General features: G+C 37.1%; 1 protein-coding gene across 2 annotated transcripts in view; it reads left to right on the top strand.

Moving 5' to 3' along the window:
• Positions 1–17,473, top strand: part of LOC150091054 (natural resistance-associated macrophage protein 2-like) — a 91,013-nt gene extending 73,540 nt beyond the window's left edge. For both annotated transcript variants that reach the window (XM_090381435.1, XM_090381426.1), the window contains 2 exons: positions 10,963–11,013; positions 16,775–17,473. In XM_090381435.1, the coding sequence (XP_090237561.1) occupies positions 10,963–11,013; positions 16,775–16,876 (153 nt within the window). In that variant the 3' untranslated portion in view covers positions 16,877–17,473. The remainder of the gene's footprint in view (positions 1–10,962; positions 11,014–16,774) is intronic.
• Positions 17,474–22,372: the final 4,899 nt, after the last annotated feature.

Here is a 22,372-nt window from a genome sequence, read left to right as displayed (position 1 = left end):
AGCACATTGCATTCCACTTTCCATTTAGAGAAACCTTGCCCTTTTCAATCAGCTTCAACTTCTCGAAAATCTGCTACCAATTCCTTAAATGCCAATCTTCAGGTAATTCTCCAGTGGGGCAAAAACAACTTAGTTGATTTCAACCCTTCTAAAACTCAGTCTTGTCTTATATCTCGCAAAAATGATTCTTCTACTCCTATGCTGATCTTTAGTGACACGCAAATTTCTAGGCAAAATGATATATCTCTTTTGGGGATTACTCTGACTTCTAATCTCTCTTGGCACAAGCACATTACAAATATTGCTTCCTCTGCATCTAAAAAACTTGGTTTTCTCTTCCGCTCTCAGCGTTACTTTTCTTCCAAACAGCTGCTCACTCATGGAATATTGTTCCCACATCTGGGGTGGTGCCCCCAAAACCTCTGGGGTTAACCTAACTATCCTCTTCTCAATGGAACCTTTGATTCCATTGAGAAGAGGATAGTTAGGTTAATTAATGATTCATCTCTAACAGAGTCTCTCCACTCTCTGTCTCATAGACGTACTGTTTCTGCTGCTTGCCTCTTCTACGGATACTTCCATGGGCACTGTTCTTCTGAATTGACTTCTATAATTCCCTCTCTCTCTTTCAAAACAGTCCGAACACGTGCCGCCACCAGCCAACATCCATTTACTGTCCAACTTCAAACTCACAGAACCAACTTTTCATCTTCCTCGTTTATTCATTCACCTGCTGTTTTCTGGAACAACCTTCCTTCATATGCATTTCCTTAAAATTACAGTCTACAGAAGTTTAAGTCCAATGTCAACAAATATCTTCTTTCTTCTTCTCAACCTCCAACCGAAGCACGGTACTAAGTACTATGGGTTCTAATACCTCTTGTGTTTGGGGTTACATAAAAAAAAAAAAAAAATATAGCAGTGCTTCTCAACCTTTTATCATTCACGGACAACTTCAAGCATTCTTTACTTATTGTGGACCACCAGGTAGGGTTTCTTTACGTCTCTGAATTTTCCTGACACATTTATAGTTTTTTCTTTTATTGTCGGCTTTAATAAGTAATGAATTGGTGGTAATAATGTACGAATGGTAAGGGAAATTTTAAAAGAAAGAAGAATGTACCGTATTTCCCCATGTATAAGACGCACCTTAATTTTGGGGCCTGAAATTTGAAAAAAAATGTATTACATAAAGTTATTGAACTCAAGTTTTATTCGTCATAAAATTCATACAACTCCTCATCACTGTCAAAACTCCTATCCATTAGCTTGTCCTCATCTGTGTCTGATGATGAATCACTGTCTTCATACATTGCCTCGTCCTCAGTTCCATCTATGGCATTTGCAATGCCACACTTCTTAAATGACTTGACAACAATCTCAATATTGATATTATCCCAGGATCTTTTCACCCAGGTACAAACTTCTCCTATAGTTGGTTTCTTCACTCTTCCTGCTGGTGTCAAATTGTCCCCAGAAGACTTCATCCATTGGTTCCATTTGTCTGTCATGGCAGCTTTGAAGGGTTTGTTAATGCTGACATCAAGTGGTTGGAGCTAGGATGTCAGGCCTCCAGGTATGACGGCAAGTTTTGTTTTTTGCTCTGCAGCAATCTTCTTTGTGTTTTTTGTTATGTGTGCCCTGAACTGATCAAGCACCAATGGGGCTGGTTTACGTAAGAGCCCACCTGGTCTCCTGCTCCAGACTTTCTCAAACCAGATCTTCATACCATCCTGATCCATCCAACCCTTGTCATGAACGTGGACAATCACTCCTTAAGGAATGTCTTCTTTTGGCATTGTTTTGCGTTTGAAAACAGCATAGGAGGCAGCTTGGTTCCTTCGACACAACAAGCTAGAACAACTATATAATGGCTCTTTTCGTATCCACTTGTCTTCACAGTTACAGTTTTCGCCCTCTTCTTATCAACAGTTCTGTTACTCGGGACATCAAATTGAAGGGGGATTTCGTCCATATTTGTAATCTGTCCCAACTCAAACTAATGTGTCTTCCAACATTGAATGACAAAACTATGAAATTCAAGGACCTTCTGCTCATAGCTTTCAGGCATCTTTTGGGTAAGTCTGGTGCATGTACGCATGCTTAGTCCATTCCGTTTCATGAACCTGAAGCACCAATTGTGTCCTCCTTTGAAATCAGTAACTTCTTTTTCATCAGCAATTCTTCTTGCCTCATGCTGAACCATCTTTGTGTACACAGGAATTCCAATTGCCCTTTGCTCTTCAATCCATATCTTCAATTCCCTCTCTAAATCAGGCCATTTTGCTGACTTGCCTCTCATGGCCTTCTTCTGCTGTGGCGTTTTCAGTAGAGTTTCTTCTTCCCGTAGCCAGTCTTGAATTGTTTTCTCAGTTGGAGGAGAACCAAACTTACGTTCAGCAGCACGATTTCCATTCACTTTTGCAAACTGGATCACTTTTAACTTGAATTCAGCACTGTACGAAAATCTTTTCTGAGTCATTTCTGGGCAGAACGCGGCAAAATGTAACCTAATATACCGGTAACAAGTGCGAAACAATGAGCGCAAAGACAACAAGTGCGAAAAAACGGGAAATGCAAGTAAAAAAATCTAAAACCACTGTATAAGACGCACCCAGTTTTTATACCCCAAATTTTTCGAAAAAAGGTGCATCTTATACATGGGGAAATACAGTATATATTGTTATATTTTTTATTGAAAAAATAAAAGTAAAAAAGGGCTTCAAAAATTTTAATGTGATGATTGTGTCTGCTTTCTTTTACAAAGTTCATTTAGACTTCAATCGAATGTCTGATATTATATCAAGTCGATTCCTATACTTATTTTTCATTGCTACTAGAGCTGAAAATCCAGTTTTTTGCACAAATACGAAGATAAATACGGAATCAACATTTTTAATGCAGTGCTGGATAATTCAGGATATTCCTTTTGAATTTGAATCCAGAAGTCTGCCAAAAGTGTATTTTTGAATTTCAACTTAACTGTTCCATCTGAAAAAATATCGATCAAATCTGCTTGTAATTTCCTTGATAAGTGCTTTGTTTTCAAATTGGATCGAAATGGATTGCAAATCCCATTGTAAAAGTGCAGCCATTATCAACCCACTGCAGGATGGAAGCCTCCTCAACAATTCATGCTGAGGGAAATGGACCATAATCTGCCACGCTGGTCCAGTGCGGGTTGGCAGATCGAACGTATTCAGCAGTCAGGGGCTTGAACCCCGGGCTACTCAAAGAGTGTGTGCTACTGCACTCCCACTCCTGCCCACTCGGCTATCGAGGCCCTTGTTCAAGTCATAATTTTCAGTATAGTAAATCTTGGAATTTCTGTTTCAGCAAAGCAAATGAGAAGAGATACTATCAGATATATCTAACAGAAGAGTTAAATTATTTTCTTCCAAAAAGGATTCCATTGTAGAAAATGAGTCAAAATTCTGTTTTTTGATGCGTTGCATCCATAAATCAAGTTTTTTCATAAAACCCTGAACTAAATAAATTTCAGGGTTTTATGAATTTTTTCATAAAACTAAATAAATTTACTGCTGACCCTTAAAGCTATCAATTCAATTCTTTTAATTTTAAAAATATATCTGGGTGATATGCTAATTTAATGAGCCATTTTTCAGGCAGTCAGCATGATGAAATTCTAAATTTATTAAAAATATCATTATTTCTTGGCAAAGATCAAATAATCTTGTGAGTATTTTACCATGGGATAACCAATGAACTTCTGTGTGCAAAAGTTGTTTGTATTCACTTCCTGTTTCATCACAAAAAAGCAGCAATAACCGACTGTTTATTGGTCTTGATTTAATGAAGTTTATCATTTTTATAGCTATATCTAAAATGTCTTTAAATTCACTTGGCATACTCTTACTTTGTCTGTGAATATTACAATGTACCCAAGTAATATTATGGACAATTTTTTGGATATCAGCCATCACACCATCGTGTTTTCTTGTCATTGTTCTGGCACCATCAGAACAAACACCAACGCACCACTTCCAGTCAATTTTATTTTCAGTTATGTAAGAGTTGAGAGATGTAAAAATATCTTTTGCAGTGGTTCTTAAGGGCAATGACTTACAAAAAATACCCCGGGGGATCACAACTGGTGAGTATGGGCTTGGCACACCCAGAGTCCTGTTTTTGGTGATTCCCTCCTACTTCTCTCTCTCTCTCTCTCTCTCTCTCTCTCTCTCTCTCTCTCTCTCTCTCTCTCTCTCTCTCTCAGGGTATTCAAATTTTTTTGGCTGGTGCAGCATAAGCCTCAAGCTTCCTTGCACCTAATGCAAGTGCTCAAGTTTTCTTGAACACTTCCTTCAAAATTGTATTTTATAAAACACAACAGATGTGCTAAACCTGCAATATCTGTTGACTTGTCAAGTTGTAATGAAAAGACGTCACTAGCTTGCACCCTATTTAGTAACTGAGTTTCTACATCACAAGCCATATCACTAATATGGCAAGAAACTGTATCATTTGAAAGTGGAACAAGGTCCAAATATTTTGCAGCTTTTTTACTAATCATTGTCCTCACAATATATTTTGCCACAGGAAGCACTAAATTTTCACTGATTTGAATGGGCTTTCCCTGATTTTGCAATTCACATACTAAATATGAAACCTTCAATAATTTTTCATTCTGATTAACACATGAAAGAATGATCTCTTTTTTTTTTATTTGAAGTTTATTTAAATGGTTTTTAAAAAAATTCTTCCAGCTTACTTTTGAAATTAGGATGTTTTGTTTCTAAATGACGACGCAATTTGCAGGTTTTAAACTTTCATTCGCCAACTGTTTGTAGCACAAAAGACTTGGGCTTTGGCTCACTTTCAATACTATTCCATGTAAAGCCCAATTTTAAATATGATTCATCATACTTCCTCATTATCTTCTTTTTCTTCATTCTCTTTCCTTTCGCAGAACTAGTACCAGGTTGTAGTACTTCATCATTACAAGTTTCTTCACTAAGATCTTCTTCACAACTAGTATTGAGTTCACGTTTCAAAAATCCTGTTTTTAGCCACTTATCCATGTTGTTCAGTATACTATACTGAGTAAAGGGCTAATATTAAATTCCTAAAATAAATAATTCCAATCTCAAACAAAATATCAGCTGTTATATAATATAATTAAAAATATCCTAAAAAAATTCACCCAACATACACAATCAAATAATCATTACAAATTTTAACAGTTATTCTTGCACACTAGTTTTGTGAAAACATAAAAAATACTTTATGAATACACAAAAACAAATCCAGCACATATTACATGCTCGGAAGCTGGGGATTGACTGTGACAGATGAAAGCTTGTGGCCTCACCAACAGCATGCTGGTGACACACAATGTCTTACATTGTAAGCCTTACATTCCAATCAGGAGGTATCTCTTACATTCAAAGGGATATCTCTTGATTTGTGAAAACAAAGTAAACAGTTGATTGCCAATTTTCATTTTATTTGTAATTATATTTTATACTTACAATAAAATTGTAAGTATAAAATATAATTTTATACTTATAAAATCACAGACCAGTGGTCTGTGAGTTGTTGCAGACCACCTACAACAACTCACAGACCACTGGTGGTCTGCGGACCACAGGTTGAGAAACACTGCTGTATAGTAATGGTGTTTTGAACAAACTGGTTGGTTGCTACTTATCCTGACACAACTGAAAAAGTGCAAGGGACTCTAATTGACAAATGTAAAGTACTGCATATGGGAAGCAGTAACCTCAGAGTAATGTATCAACTGTGTGGTACTAACACTGACAATGGTAGAGAATGAAAAGGACCTAGGGGTAATTGTGCAGTCAGATATGAAGTTTGCTGAGCAGTACAGATGGTCTGCAAGAGTAGCTCATGGTGTCTTGTCTATGGTAAACAGAAATTTATCTAGCAGGGATAAGGAGGTAATTATCCCCTTGTATAAGGCAATGGTCAGGCCACACCTTGAGTACTGTATACAGGTCTGGAGGCCTCATTTTAAGAAGGATGTAGAGCTGCTGGAACAAGTACAGAGAAAGGCTACAAGATTATTGAATTGAATGAAACAAAGGGTTGCTCTTATGAAGAAAGGCTTAAGTTTTGCAAATTACCGTGTCTGGAGACTAGCACCTGCGAGGTGATCTGATTGAGGTGTATAAAGCTTTGAATGGTTTGAGCATGCTCAATGCTGATGGGATTCTTCCTCTTGCTCAGAATAATCACCTAAGAGGGCATAAATTAAAATTGAGGAAAGACAGTTGTAGGATAGATGTGCAGAAGTTTGCCTTTAGCCAGTGGGTGGTTGATTGCTGGAACAAACTTCCATCTGTTGTTGTAGAAGTTGATAGCTTAAATAGATTCAAGGCAGAACTAGACAGACATTTGGTGTCAGTGGATGAAATGAGAAGGGTTTTTTTTTTTTTTTTTTTTAAGCTGATGCTGTATAAGGTTGCCTTTACTAATGCTAATATCATAGATTTTATTCTCACTAAGGTGCTTAACTATATCAGAAACTTGCCTGTGGGGAAACAAGAGCAGGAGTGACCATAATACCATAAATGAGTTGCATCTAAAGAAACCTATCATAGGTAAAGGCAAGAGTTTCAATTCCAAGAGAGAAGACTATAATGAAATGAGATATTTTTTTGGCTCAATTAACTCAAGAGACTACTCTGTGGTGCCAGATTCAAATATGCTATGAGAAATATTCAAGGGATTTATCCTAGAAGCCACAAATATTTTCATAACAGTGGTAAAGTTTCATCAACATAATATGCCAAAAAGAATGGATGGTGAGGTTAAGAGTTTATTTCTAAAAAAGAAACAAGTACAGGACAGTTACAGACAATCATGCAATTAAAAATTGTGTGAGTGTTATAAGAGCATATGTGACAAAGCCACTAACAGGGTAAGACTGACAAAAGCTGATTATGAGAAAGCACTAGCCAAGAGAACTAAGGATGAGGACAGGGAGTTCTTATATGCAAATACAAAAAAAGAAGAGAGTAAATCAAATAGGTCCCTTAACTTTTTTGTGGTGAAAGGTCCATAGAATGCCCAGAAAAAATGCCTGATGAGTTGATACATATTTTTAAACAATATTTAATATTATTATTAGTAGTGACACACAATGCAAGAAAATAAGCTTATACAGCACCATCTAAAAAAAAAAAAAAAAAATTCCCATTATTACCTGTACATCCCCTCTATAAAAGTTTGTCTAGTACTTCCTCACATTTATTCAAAATTCCCACCTCTAACAACACCAGATGAATGTTTGTTTCAACAATCAACTACCCATTGACTGAAGGCAAATTTCTGCATGTTTGTCCTGCAACATTATACTTCATAAACTGCCATTTTTCACTCTATCCATATAATTTATCCAGATCTTGAAGGACCCCAGGGGCTCACATTTGGTGAGTATGGGCTTGGCACACCCAGGGTCTTGAGCTGGATATCATCATTCTTCTCTTTCTTGGTGATTCCTTTCTACTTCTGATTCTTGATCTCTCTCTCTCTCTCTCTCTCTCTCTCTCTCTCTCTCTCTCTCTCTCTCTCTCTCAGGGTAATTCACAATTTTTTTTTGTTTGGCTGGTGCAGCATAAGCCTCAGGCTTCCTTGCACCATATGGCTAATAATAATAATAATAATAATAATAATAATAATAATTTATATCCCTCATGTGGAGTCTGTGATGCCATCAGCATTGAGCTTACTCAATCCATTCAAACACCTCAATCAGCTCTCTTTGAAGAGAGCTAGAGCTGCTGATTGAGGTTAGATTCCAGATGCTACAATTTAGGGAACTGAAGCATTTCTTAATATTATCATCCATTTTTTTCCCCTCACTGATCTTGATCTTGTTGCTTTTCTCTGCATCTGTTCCGAAAGATTCACATCCTTCCTAAAATAATGTTTCCAGACCTATATGCAGTACTCAAGATATAGCCTAAGCATTGCCTTATACAGCAGGATAATCACTTTCTTATATCTGTTGGGAAAAATTTTTGTATATCATTGGAAAAAAACCCCATTAGCTACCCTGGCAGTCTGTCTGCACTGCTCAAAGAACTTCATATCTGAGTGCACAATTATCCCCAGATCTTTTTCATTTTCCACTATCCTGAGTGCAGTACCACACAATTGATATGTTAATCTGGGATTACTGCTACCACTGTGCAGTAACTTGCATTTGTCAATGTTAAATGTCATTTGCTACCTCTCTGTCCATCTGCTTATTTTTTCTAGATCTTGTTGCAGTAGCATACCCTGATTACTAATTAACCACCTATTCAAGGCAGTTAATGACACTACTGCCACTTGAAAACCTTCATATCATCTACAGACTCAGACATCAATCTTAAGACTTAAACATTAAGTAATTATCAGTAATTTTAATATCATGAATGATAAATTAATGATATTAAAGAAAACAAGTTCATCATAATCATTAATAAATATAGAAAATAGCAATGCCCATTGATAAGCACTCTCTGCCTTCTACCACTCCACTACTACCTCTTTATCTGTAGCCTTTGATGTCACAATTTATACAGCAGTCGTTAAATATTATCAAAAGCTCTTTTCTGAAATCTAAGTATGTGATATGAAAATTATGTTTTGCATCCAGTTCTTCATAGTATCCAATTATACTGGTATGCAAAACTTAAGGACCAACACTATTTCTAAAGGTTACAACCACAAAATCTTTACTTAAGGTACTGTTTACTGATGAGAGTGCCGACCGGGCTAGCCGGGTGGGTAAAGTGTCTGCCTAGCAACCCAAAGGTCGCGGGAATGAATCCCGCCTCGGGCTTGGATCAAAGTACTGCAAAAACCTTGGGAGGTGCATTATGGCCACAGAAGCTGATGCACCAACAACTACAAAAAAAAAAAAAAAAAAACTGATGAGAGTAGATTCAGTCTCAGTAGCAATTCTGGACATCAGGTAATCTGGCCAGAGGTGGGTACACAGTATCACCCTGCAAACATAACTGAAAGGGATAGATATGGCGGTCGAGGTGTTCTCGTCTGGGGAGGCATTATCTTGGATGGACATACAAAACTCCAGATACTGGAAGGCAGTACTGTAACTGGTGCACGCTACTGTACTGAGGTAATCCTTCCCCATGTGCATTTGTTCCAAGGTGCCATTGGCCCTGATTTCGTGTTTATGGATGATAACGCCACACTCCATCGCACTGTAGCTGTTGATATGCTTTTGGAAAGTGAGAACATTGTTAATATGAATTGACCTTCCCGTTCCTCCAATCTAAATCCCATCAAACACATATGGGATGCTCTGGGGAGATGCCTAGCGGCACATCCACACCCACCAGAAAAAGTTCACCAGCTGAAGATGGCACTGACAGAGGAATGGATGCTGTTTTTATTATTATTATTAGCCATATGGTGCAAGGAAGCCTGAGGCTTATTCTGCACCGGCCAAAAAAAAAAAAATTTCCCTATTACCCTGAGAGAGAGAGAGAGAGAGAGAGAGAGAGAGAGAGAGAGAGAGAGAGAGAGAGAGAATAGAAAGAAATCACCAAGACCTTGGCATGCCCAGCTCAGGACCCTGGGCGTGCCAAGCCCATACTCACCAGATGTGAGCCCCTGGGGTCAACAACATTGTTCTAAGTATGGACAGGGAGCGCAAAGCCTGCATTGACATTAGAGGTAGCCATATCTCCTACTGAGGACCACCTCTTCCCTTTGTTCCATCTTTGGCAGTGATGCATCTTTATAATGGCAGATTGCCTAACATTAGTTTGCCTAACCTCCTTTGTGACTTGATTGCAGACCAATTTGTTTACTGTAGGCTTCTGTATCACCTAATAATTTATATGCATCCCATACATTTTTCTTTTCTACTTTGACAGTCTCATCAGTTTACCTGACATCCATTTATGTCTTACCCTGTCTTGTATTTATGTTTATGCCTTGAACAGTATTTTATAGTTGATTTAGCATTAGCATTAGCATTAGCAGAGGCATATGATGCAAGAAAGGAAGCTTATTCAGCATCAGCCAAAAAAAAAAAAAAAACACACCACTCCCATGATTTAAATGCTTCTCGCTTAGAATTTGCTATTGACCACATTTTCAGTTTGTCCCACTACATAGAATTTAAGAACTTCCTGAGACAACTGATGTAACCTTATGAAATCAAACTCCTCTTCTCTTTGCCTTTGACAGTAGTTGCATCCTTAAGTAATTCTCATATCAATCCACTATAATCACTGCCACATAGTGGTTGTCTCATTTGCAGATTCTTAATGCATGAAGAGTTGCTGCCAATCACCAGATCAACAGTGTTTTCCCTTATTGCCTCTCTAACATGCTGGTATAGAAAACAGTCATCCTTTAAATCCATAAAAGTCTTGCTACCCTGTGAGTGACCAACTCACAATTTCCAAACAATGTCTGTAAAGTTAAAATTCCATATTATAAGACATTCTAATTTACTGGCCCACTTTATTTGTCTTTACAGTTGTTCATTATGCTCTTCACAGTCATTTTCGGCCTATAATATAATCCTACACTCAATTTTGTTTTCAAAGTGCTTATGTCATGCCAAACTGATTCAATACTGCATTGGACCTGGCACTTAAAAAATTAATACAAGACACAAAAAAATTGTGTCTTTTATTAGTTTTATTGTTTTGTATAGAAAGCTTGGTCTGTTAATATTATATTGAATTAAATTTAAAAAGATAATTAACAAATACTGTATCAAATTATTACCTTTCTTGATTTGGTGTCTTTATTTCATTAGTATAAGTAGTTTCTCAGAGCCTCTGAATAGAATTTTGTTCTAGGTTTCTGATATTATTTTGTTAAGTACTACTAGTTTGTTCCTTCCTTAGGCATGTAACTAACAAAAAAAATCATTTTAAAGATAAATTTCAATTAAATCATGTAATTTCAGATATATATGTGAGAAATTATTTCCTATTGCTATTTCAGACATTCAATTTTATGGTTGTTCTTGGATGGGCTAGTCTTCAGAATATACCAGTAAGTGTTTTTTTGTAAGCTAGCAAACTAAATTTATATATTTTACTATTCTTTGGTAGTGTATACAAAAATTTATTATTTATTACTGCTTTAATAATTATTAATGATCCAATAGAGTGGTGTCCCACCTATGAACTATCTCTAGCCCTCAAAAGAGATTTTGTGTGCAGCTTTTCAGAGCATCCCAAGAAATATCCAAAATTATCTTCATCCAATTCTCTCTTTGGCCTGCATAGCAGTATTATAGGATGTTTTATAGATTTAACAGCCAACAACCCTAGCATGAAAGTTTTAGTAAGGCCATTGTTTGCAGAAAGGTTAGCACCACCAATCTAATAGTGTAGATAGTGTTCTGTTATTGTTCCTTTTAATAAGTGAAGGCAGGGGATACTTTTGTTCTTATTAAAAGCTGTCTGAAAGTGACCAGATTCAGTGGCAGACTGGGTCTAAAAATATTGGTTGCCAGGAGACAAAGGGGGTCCACCCACAACTATTATATTTTCAAGCAACTAAAAGGTCATTAACATTTTTAACATATTGTCTAATGTTATTGCAAGGGGGCCCACTTGCCATCAGGCAAACTGACACCCTGACCAGTCTGCCACTGACCAGATTGTTCCCAGAACTAGATCAATCTTAAAATTTGGTTTATGCAAAGTACTGCATATTGTCAGCCGTAACCCCAGAGTGATGTACCAACTGTGTGGTACAAAACTCAGGGTAGTGAAGAATGAAAAAGACCTGGTGGTAATTATGTAGCCGGATAGGAAGTTTTCTGGGTAGTGCAGACAGGCTGCTAGGGCAGCTCATGGGGGTCTTGTCAATGATATACAGGAATTTTGCTAGTACGGATAAGGAGGTGATTATTCCTTTGTATAATGTGCTACTGCAACAGGATCTGGAAAGGTTGAGCAGATGGGCTGAGAGGTGGTAAATGAAGTTTAACATTGACAAATGTAAAGTACTACATGTGGGAAACAGCAACCCCAGATTAACGTATCAACTCTGTGGTACTGCACTGACAGTGGTAGAGAATGAAAGGGACCTGGGGGTGGTTGTGCAGGCAGATATGAAGTTTTCTGAGCAGTGCAGATGGGCTGCAAGAGTAGCTCATGGTGTATTGTCGATGATATATAGGAATTTTTCTAGCAGGGATAAGGAGGTGATTATTCCCTTGTATAAGGCAATGGTCAGGACACACCTAGAGTACTGTATACAGGTCTATAGGCCTCATTTTAAGAAGGATGTAGAGATGCTGGAAAGAGTACAGAGAAGGGCAACAAGATTGGTGAATGGAACAAAGGGGTGCTCTTATGAAGAAAGGCTTAAGTTTTGCAAATTACAGTGTCTGGAGACTAGGCACCAGCGAGGTGATCTGATAGAGGTGTATAAAGTCTTGAATGGTTTGAGCATGCTCATTGCTGATGGGATTCTCCCTCTTGCTCAGAATAATCACCTGAGAGGGCATAAATTCAAATTGAGGAAAGACAGATGTAGGATAGACGTGCGGAAATTTGCCTTTAGCCAGCTGGTGGCTGGTTGGTGGAACAGACTTCCATCCCTTGTCGTGGAGGTTGATAGCCTGAATAAGTTTAAAGCTCAGCTGGACAGGTATTTCGAACGAACAGAGGGGTGAAGTGGAAGTGGTTATTTTTTATTTATTTATTAATTTTTTTTTTTGGCTGATGCTGCATAAGCTTGCTTTCTTGCATCAAATGCCTCTACTAATGCTAATGCTAATACTAATGCTAAAATGAGCGAATTCGAACTGCTGGTTAAAACAAGTAATACGAACATAATAGGGCTTACGGAAACGTGGTGCCACCCGGAAATAGGGGATGATGAGTTTCAGTATGCTTGTATAATGTAGTTAGGAAGGATAGGGTAGATAGAAGGGGTGGTGGGGTAATGCTTCTTATCAGAAGCAGCCTGAGTGTGACGATAGCTTTCCCGGATTCAGACGTTTCATGTGCTAGTATAGAATCTGTATGGTGTGAGATATTTGGAAACAAAGGTATAATGCGAGTAGGAGTAATCCACAGACCAGGTGATTGTGAAGATTATGATGAAAGCTTTTACATGCAAATGGAATGGGCAAGTAAGCGTCAATGTCTTATTATGGGTGATTTCAATTTGCCTCTAATTGATTGGAGTAAATGGGAAGGAAACTCGACATGGGGAATAAAATTTTTAAATCAACTAGATGACTGTTATTTGTATCAACATATCAGGGAAAGTACTAGAGAAAAGAATATCCTAGACCTCATCATCATCCATGAATCAGATGACATAACAGGGCTGACAGTAGAGGAACTCATAGCAGGAAGTGATCACGGAGTTCTACGGAGTATGATGAAGAGAGAAGTAGCAGTAGTAAAAGGCAAAGGAATGGGTTATAATTTCAGAAAATAAAATTACGATGCCTTAAGGTGCTACATGGCCTCTATTAACTGGGTAGATATCACACAGAGAACGAATACAATTGAACTGTGGTATGCTTTTAAAACATTAATCACAGATGCTTTGAATGCATATTTACCATTAAAAAAATACTCCATGAGGAGGGTTCCAAGTTGAATGAATAGTGAAGTTGCCACATTACTTGAACAGAAAAAGGTGGCATGGAAAAGTTACAGAACAATAAAAAGTACTGAAGACTATAACAGCTGCAAGATGATCTGTAATAGAGCCACAGAAAAGGTTCAACAGGCAAAGGCAATTTATGAGAAATCGCTAGCAAACACAGCAAAGAGGGGGGGGGATAAGGAATTCTTCAGATATATAAATGCTAAGAAGAGCAGGATAAACCAGATTGGACCTTTACATAAGGGAAAGGGTATAGTAATAAATACACCAGCTGCCATTGCAGATGAACTCAACAGTTATTTTGTATCGATATTTACAGAAGAAAAACCTTTTGTGGCAATGGGAAATTGTGGGAGCAAAGTTGAAAAATATGTAATTAATGATATTGAAATTTCGCAAGATTATTTATTGAAAAAACTTTCGAGCCTACAAGCCAGTAAGGCTCCTGGAGTTTATGAAATATACCCTATAATATTAAGGGAGGCGGCAAGTGAGTGCATTGAACCATTGAGGCTAATTATGCAAGCATCACTAGACTCTGGGGAGATTCCATTGGATTGGAAAAGTGCCAATGTATCTCCCATAAATAAGGGTGGTTCTAAGAGTGAAGTGGAAAATTATCGACCAGTCAGTCTGACTTCTTTAGGGAGGCAATGACCAAGGGTGGAATTCAGAATCATTTCAATAGAATGGAAATTCTCAAGGATACTTAGCATGGTTTTTTAAAGGGAAAATCGTGTTTAACAGATCTGGTTCGCTATTTTGAAAGGGTCACTCATGAGCTGGATTTAGGGAATAATTTCGACATTGTTTATTTAGATTTCAGCAAAGCTTTTGACTCAATCCCACATGAGCAGTTGCTTTATAAGTTGGAACAGGTTCTGAGATGGATAGCAAGATGGCTTTAGGGAAGGAGGAAGAGGGTTGTGATAAATGGCTATTCCTCAGATTGGGTTGATGTAAGAAGTGGGGTTCCCCAAGGATCAGTATAGGACCACAGTTGTTTTTAATTTTCATAAACAATATTGATGAAGGGATAGAGGGCATGATGTCTAAATTTGCAGATGATGTTAAAATTGGTAGAGTAGTTAATGATCACTGTCCAGCTGAGCTTCTTCAGAGAGAGATCTAGATAGACTTCACAGAAAAATGGCAGCTATGCTTTGTTGTTGTTTGTTATTTGGTTTTTAGGAGCATTAGCAACTAAGGCCTTATTGCTCCTGGGATATGCTGTGGTCATTCCCTGACCTTTCTGCATCCTCTGTATTTGGCGGTCATGGGCTCGAACCCCGGTCTAATCAAGAAGCGTATGCTATGCACTGCTGCTCCTGCCCACCTGGCTATGGATGCGCCAGCTATTCTTTAATCCAACAAAGTGTAAGGTATTACACCTGGGAAACAGTAATTCCAAAATAACTTATTCATTTGGTGGAGTTCAACTAAACCCAGTACTGGAGGAAAGGGACTTGGGTGTTATGATATGGTCAGACATGAAATTCTCTGAGCATTGTAAACAGGTTACAAGGAAGGCCCATGGTGTTCTATTGATGATCTATCGAACTTTTGCAAATAGAGATAGGGATGTGATAATCCCATTATATAAGGCTTTTGTTAGACCACACTTGGAATACTGTGTTCAAGTATGGAGACAGCACCTAAAGAAAGACATCGAGCGTCTTGAAAGGGTGCAAAGAAGGGTAACTCGCCTGGTGAGATTGGCAAAAGGGCGTCCTTATGAAGAAAGACTTCAAATATGTGGGTTGCAGAGTTTGGAAACTAGACACCTTAGAGGAGATTTGATTGAGGTGTTTAAGGCTCTGATAGGCATCAGTAAAATGAATGAGGATGAAATTTTCAAGATTATAAATGATGCTAGAACTAGGGCACATAAATTCAAGTGACAGGAGGAGATGTTTACATTGGACTGCAGGAAGTTTTATTTTAGCCAGCAAGTTATAAATTACTGGAATAAGTTGTCTACATGGGTAGTAGAGGCTGACAGTTTGGGAAAATTCAAAGGTCATCTGGATAGTACCTTTGGGTGAGAGAAATGCATAGGATGATAGGTTTAATTTCATTTTATTTTATTAATTATTAGTTTTTTATTTCATTGTTTTATTCGGGGGTTTTTTTTTTTTTTGGATGGTGCAGCATAAGCCATAGGCTTTCTTACACCATGCAGCCATTACTAATACTAAGTGCATATGACCTGCTAGGACAGCTTATGGTGTTTTGTCAGTGATATATATATATATATATATATATATATAGGAATTTTGCAAGCAGGGATAAGGATGTACTTATTCCATAGTATAATTGCAATGGTTAGGAAGCCTCATTTTAGGAAGGATGTAGATCTGTTGTAACAGATGCAGAGCAGAGCATCGAGATTAGTGGAGGGGGGAATTGCAAAAGTGAAGTCTTTCTTACCAAGAAAGACTTCACTTCTGCAAATTATAGTGTGTGAAAAACTAGGCACTTGCAAAGAGATATGATTGAGGTGTTTAAGGCTTTCAGTGGATTAGTTAAGCTAAATGTCAATTTAAATTGAGGAAGGATGGTTGTAGGATAGATCTGCAAAATTTGCTTTCAGCCAGAAGTATTTTCTTGCTGGAACAAACTTCCATCTTGTGCTGTGAGAGTGAGCAGTTTGAATAAATTTAAGGAAAAATTAGACAAATTATTATTAGGAGAGAATGGACAAGTGATGTGGGAAGTGTTTTTTTTTTTTTTTTTTTTTGGCTGATGCTATATAAACTTGTTTCCTTGCATCATTTGGCACTAATAATACTAAATACCATTATTTTTCTAAACATTTTATGAAACTGCAGTATTAGGAACAATTTTTAGCAATAGTATTACTGTCATTTAAGGCGCATGCCATATTTATTAATGTTGTAAAAATTTCCTCTTTCCTAACATACAAGAACTTTTTAAATTCATAAACAAATTAAAAAAAAAAGCTCTTCCATTTTAAGGAATTAAAAAGAATAGCTGAATGTTTGGCGATAAGCAATATTTACACTAGCAAAGTCAGATCTTTGCCACAGTTTTTTTTTTTTTTTTGTGTTGCAGTTAAAAATAGTGCTCCTGAACTTGTGCATTCTTACATTACATGGAATATATTTTTGTTTGCTTTATTATTAATATAATAATGTCTGTTTGTTTATTTCAGATTATTGGTAAACATTTGGCAGTGCCACAGGTTACACCAGCTGATGACTTTTCATCTGATTTAGAAGATGCTCAGAACTCATTCATACCTGCATGTTTGTGAAATCTCTCAGCTAGCTGGTTGTCAGTGTACATAGTAACAAAGAGTTTCCTTCAAAATTGTAATTTTGTGTTAAAAAACATACGAGACAATCTTTTCTAAGCAATTTGACTAGGTGATGATTTAATTTTTCACCTCAGAATTCAGCTCTGTATATAATTGAAATCCTGGTCAAGCTTAAAGATGACTTGATATGAATTTTTACATCACATGGTCATATCATCAGTTTTTTCATCATCAATAATCATGTTTGGTGGAATCATGTTTGGATTCTTGTTTATGTTCTGGCTTGACCGCCAGGTCAGAGGAGTTCACAATAAATCACGAATACAATCGTTAATTGTATTTAACCTTGGTCCACTCAAAGAGCATGTGCTACTGCACTCTCCCTCCTGACCGCTTGGCTATGTAAGATTCAACTTTGAATCTTGTTAGTGACAAAAAGTGTTATTTAGGATTTTCAACTCAGTTCTGACTTGCTTGGTCTTTATTAGGAGTAAGGTTTATCCAACCATTAACTTACATTTTATGATCAGTTGTTATATTTGCCATTGTTTCTATTCTGATATCAATTACAGATAAACTGTAAATCAGTGAATTTTTAACTTATTAAAAAGTGAAGTTTACTTGGTTTTCATGAGTTACCACCTCAATTTTTTATTTTTGTTTTTATGGTTATGGTTCCATCAAAATCTTTAATGTAGATGAGTTTCTTTATAATAATTGCGTAGCCGCCATTACTTTTAAGGTTAACTGATTTTAACCATTTTTGTAAAGACGTGTGTGTGTGTGTGTGTGTGTGTGTGTGTGTGTGTGTGTGTGTGTGTGTGTGTGTGTGTGTGTGTGTGTGTGTGTGTGTGTGTGTGTGTGTTTTGAGACATAGTTTACACATTTGACCAATCCAAATGTGACCAATCCTTGTATATTTGTTATTCACTTGGTTTTGTGTCACTAATAGCAAGCTGTACCAAATATAAAATGTTGATAAATATTCCAGTTCGAATAAACTCATGTTTTGTATAGAGTATTAATTTTACACAGAACAAAAGAATACAAGTTTAGTAATCATATACAAAATACAGGCTGTCTCAAAGAGATGTGCACATATTTTAGGAAATAAATAAAATTAATTACAAACCTGAGAAACTATTATTATTGGAAAGGCAACATAAGTAATTACAGACCTGTTAGCTTAACGTCTGTTCCAGGGAAAATAATGGAATCGCAGGTTAAAGAAATAATGTATGCTATCTGGACAGCCATGCAATTATACTGCAATCACAGCATGGGTTTGTTAAGGGACAGTCTTGTCTAACCAATCTGATAGGCAACAATGATGCAATGACCAAGGAACTGGATGCAAAAAATAATTTTGACATCATATACTTTCAGGAAGGCTTTTAATATTGTTGCACATAAAAGACTGCCATATAAACTGGAGCAATGTTGCTCTTCGTGGACTAGTATTATTAGTGGAGTTCCCCAGGGTTCAGTGCTGAGCCCATTGTTGTTTTCAATGTTTATCAATGATATTGATGAAGGTATATCAGGTTTAATGTCTAAGTTTGCCTATGATATAAAGGTTGGAAGGGTAGTTAACGATAGTCATCAGGTTGAACTACTGCAACAAGATCTAGAAAAATTAGGGGCTAAGGTAAAGAAAGCCAACACAAGAACGACGAGAAATGTCGGATAACTTATACAGAAAATTAGTTTCCTGACACTGGACTCTAGCGCTGCTCGTTTGGTAAACAGACGGTAGGTGTTATCAGTCTGGAGCCAAAATCGAGAAGGATATATTGATTGACAGGTAGGCGTGGAAAACGATGAAATGACTGGTGGGGGGCGCAGCAGAGGACAAGCTACTGTGTAGTCATTGGTTGGCATTATAATGTGTTTATGAGTAAAGAACGGTGCATAATAGTTTTGTAATGAATGCTAAACAGGTAATAGTAACGATGAATCTTTTAAAGATGGAAGAAATTTGTAAGGAAAATAAAACGTTGGTTGATTTTTTGATGAAAACTAAATTAATAAGAGTTTTGTACTGTTTATGTTTTTTTTCTCATTATTAAAAGCAGATTTTTGGAGTTAATGATTGGTTAGCAGATTTTTGGAGTTAATGATTGGTTAGCAGATTTTTGGAGTTAATGATTGGTTAGCAGATTTTTGGAGTTAATAATTGGTTAGCAGATTTTTGGAGTTAATGATTGATTTAGGTTTGGTTACGAAAAAAGGAAAAGGTTTCTTTATTTTTCGTTATATTTCGTAACCTGACCTTAAATGGCAGGTTAGGAAATAATAGAAATGGTTTCCTTATATTTAGTGACCTAACCTTAAACGTTAGGTTAGGAAATAATATAAAAGAAAGAAAGATTCTATATATATATATATATATATATATATAGTGAATAGCTGTTGAGGTGTTGATTAACGTTATGAATCCGCACGAGTGTCTTTAAAAATAAAAGTACAATAATAAAAAAATAATATTTTGTTAATAAACAATTTATGCGGTAGTCCACATGATTCTAAAGAAAAAAGGTTAGGTTACCCCCTCCACTTTGGGAGGGATTCAAGCTCCCATGGGATTCACGTGGAGGTAACCTGACCTTTTTTCACAGAGGGGTGAAGTGGAAGTGGTTTTTTTTTTTTTTTTTTTTTTTTTTTTGGCTGATGCCGCATAAGCTTGCTTTCTTGCATCAAATGCCTCTACTAATGCTAATGCTAATGCTAATGCAATGGGTACTGCTCTTCATGGACTAATTTTATTAGTGGAGTTCCCCAGGGTTCAGTGCTGAGCCTATTGTTGTTTTCAGTGTTTACCAATGATATTGATGAAGGTATATCAGGTTTAATGTCTAAGTTTGCCTATGATACGAAGGTTGGAAGGCTGGTTAACAATAGTCAACAGGTTGAACTACTGCAACAAGATCTAGAAAAATTAAGTTGATGGGCTGAGAAATGGCAGTTGAAGTTTAACATTGACGAATGCAAAGTACTGCGTATGGGCAGTAGCAGCTCCAGAGTAATATACCAACTGTGCAGTAGTACAATCAGGATAGTGGGTTGCCACCTAAGTGACATAACAGAGCTTACCATCGAGAAGGTGTGCATGAATGGATTTTAGGGAGGCAGGCCAACCGGACTTCTCCTAAATCTTCTGTAATAGAGAGATATTGGATCCATCAGTGTTTTATTGGATCCATCATTGCCTTATACAAGGGGATAATTACCTCCTTATCCATGCTAGAAAAATTCCTGTATATCATTCAGGAATTTTTCTATATCATTGACAAGACACCATGAGCTACCCTTGCAGACCATATGCACTGCTCAGAAAACTTCATATCTGCCTGCACAATTACCCCCAGGTCCTTTTCATTCTCTACCACTGTCAGTGTGGTACCACAGAGTTGATACGTTAATCTGGGATTACTGCTTCCCATATGTAGTACTTTACATTTGTCAATGTTAAACTTCTCAGCCACCTCTCAGCCCATCTGCTCAACTTTTCTAGATCCTGTTGCATGGTTCTGTCATTAGTGTCATTAACAACCCTGCCAACCTTTGTATTGTCCGCAAACTTGGACATTAAGCCTGATATACCATCATCAATATCATTTATAAATACAGAAAACAACAATGGACCCAACACTGAACCCTGAGGGACTCCACTAATGACATTAGTCCACGAAGAGCAGTGTCCATTGATTACCACTCTCTGTCTTCTCCCATTCAACCATCCCTTTATCCATAGCAGCAATTTGCCTCCAATGCCACACTGCTCCAATTTGTGCAGCAGTCTTCCATGTGCAACAGTATCAAAGGCTTTTCTAAGATCCAAATATATGATATCAAAGTTATTCTTTGCATCCAGTTCCTTTGTGACTACATCATAGTATTCAATCAAATTAGTCAGACAAGACTTGACTTTAACAAACCCATGCTGTGTCCGAGCTATAACAAGTCTTGTCTAGATGAACCTGCAATACTTCTTTAACCAGTGCCTCCATTAATTTCCCTGGAACAGAAGTTAAACTTACAGGTCTGTAATTATCTGTGTCTCCCTTTGATTCTCCTTTGTGGATTGGGGTCACATTTGCACATCTCCAGTCCATAGGTATCTCCCCTGAGTCCAATGAAGTTCTCATAATTATGGCTAAGGGTTTGCTTACTTCCTTTGCCACCTCCTTTAATATAACTGGATAGATTCCATCCACCCCAGATGCCTTTCTTGTGTTTATCTTCAACAATTTCTTCTCCACTTTACTCTCAGTTATTACATGATTATCTAGCTTAATGCCACAGTTGAATACACCTCTAGCATTCCCCTCCCCAAATAACTCCTCATGTTTGAATGTTGATGCAAAATATTCATTTAGTTTGCTAGCTACCTGAGCAGGATCATCAACAGTTGAACCATCATATCAAGTGGACCAATCTGATTCATCCCCTTCCTTCTAGAGTTTACATAAGTAAAGAACTCTTTGCTGTTTTTCATTGCATCCTTTGCCAAAGATTTCCCCTAATCTGCCTTCACCTGCCTAACCTCCTTTGTAACTTGGTTACAGACCAGCTTATATCTATCATAGGCTTCTGTGTCACATGTTAATTTATACGTATCCCATGCATTTTTCTTCTCTGTCACATGTCTAATTAGTTCATCTGACATCCATTTAGGCCTAAACCTTGAAAAATATTAGTTGGTATGTAAAGTATGAACAATATTTCTTAGTTGGTATGTAAAGCCTAGTAGCTTCCAAGATAAGTTCTTTGAATGCTTCCCATTTTGAATTTGCTGTTGGTAACATCATCAGTTGGTCCCACTGTATAGAATTTAAATACTGTCTCAGTCTATCGTAGTCGCCTTTACGAAAGCAAAAACCCTTCCCTTTACCCCTAATGGTAGTTACCTCTTTGAGTAAATCCCACTTCAGCACACTGTGATCACTGCCACTTAGTGGTTCCTTTATCTGCAGATTCTTGATGCATGAAGAATCATTACTGATAATCAGATCAAGAGTATTACTCCCTCTAGTTGCCTCCTGAACATGCTGCTGTAGAAAACAATCATCCAATAAATCCACAAAAGCATTGTTAGTGTGTGAGTGACCAACCCACAAATTCCAGTCAATATCTGGGAAATTAAAATCCCCCATTATAAGACACTCTAATATACTGGCCCACTCTATTTCTCTGCACAATTTCTCATTATACTCATCAGATTTATTAGGCCTATAACACACACCTACTCTCATTTTTCTTTTCCCAGTGCTTATGTCACACCAAATAGACTCAACATTGCATTGTCCATCAACATTAATTGGATGCACTTCCTTAGATTTTATGTGTTTCTTAACTAACAGCATAACCCCTCCTCCCTTCCTGTCCTGTCTATCCTTTCTGTACATATTGTACTCCCCAAATTCCAGTTCTGCACTGCTTATGTCTGTGTGACACCATGTCTCTGATATCCCAACAATACTTGAAGCTTAT

The sequence above is a fragment of the Mastigoproctus giganteus genome, chromosome 1 (genome assembly GCF_048544385.1).
Source record: "Mastigoproctus giganteus isolate SK-2022 chromosome 1, ASM4854438v1, whole genome shotgun sequence".
NCBI lineage: Eukaryota > Metazoa > Arthropoda > Arachnida > Uropygi > Thelyphonidae > Mastigoproctus > Mastigoproctus giganteus.
This window is presented reverse-complemented; position numbering and strand designations above follow the sequence as displayed.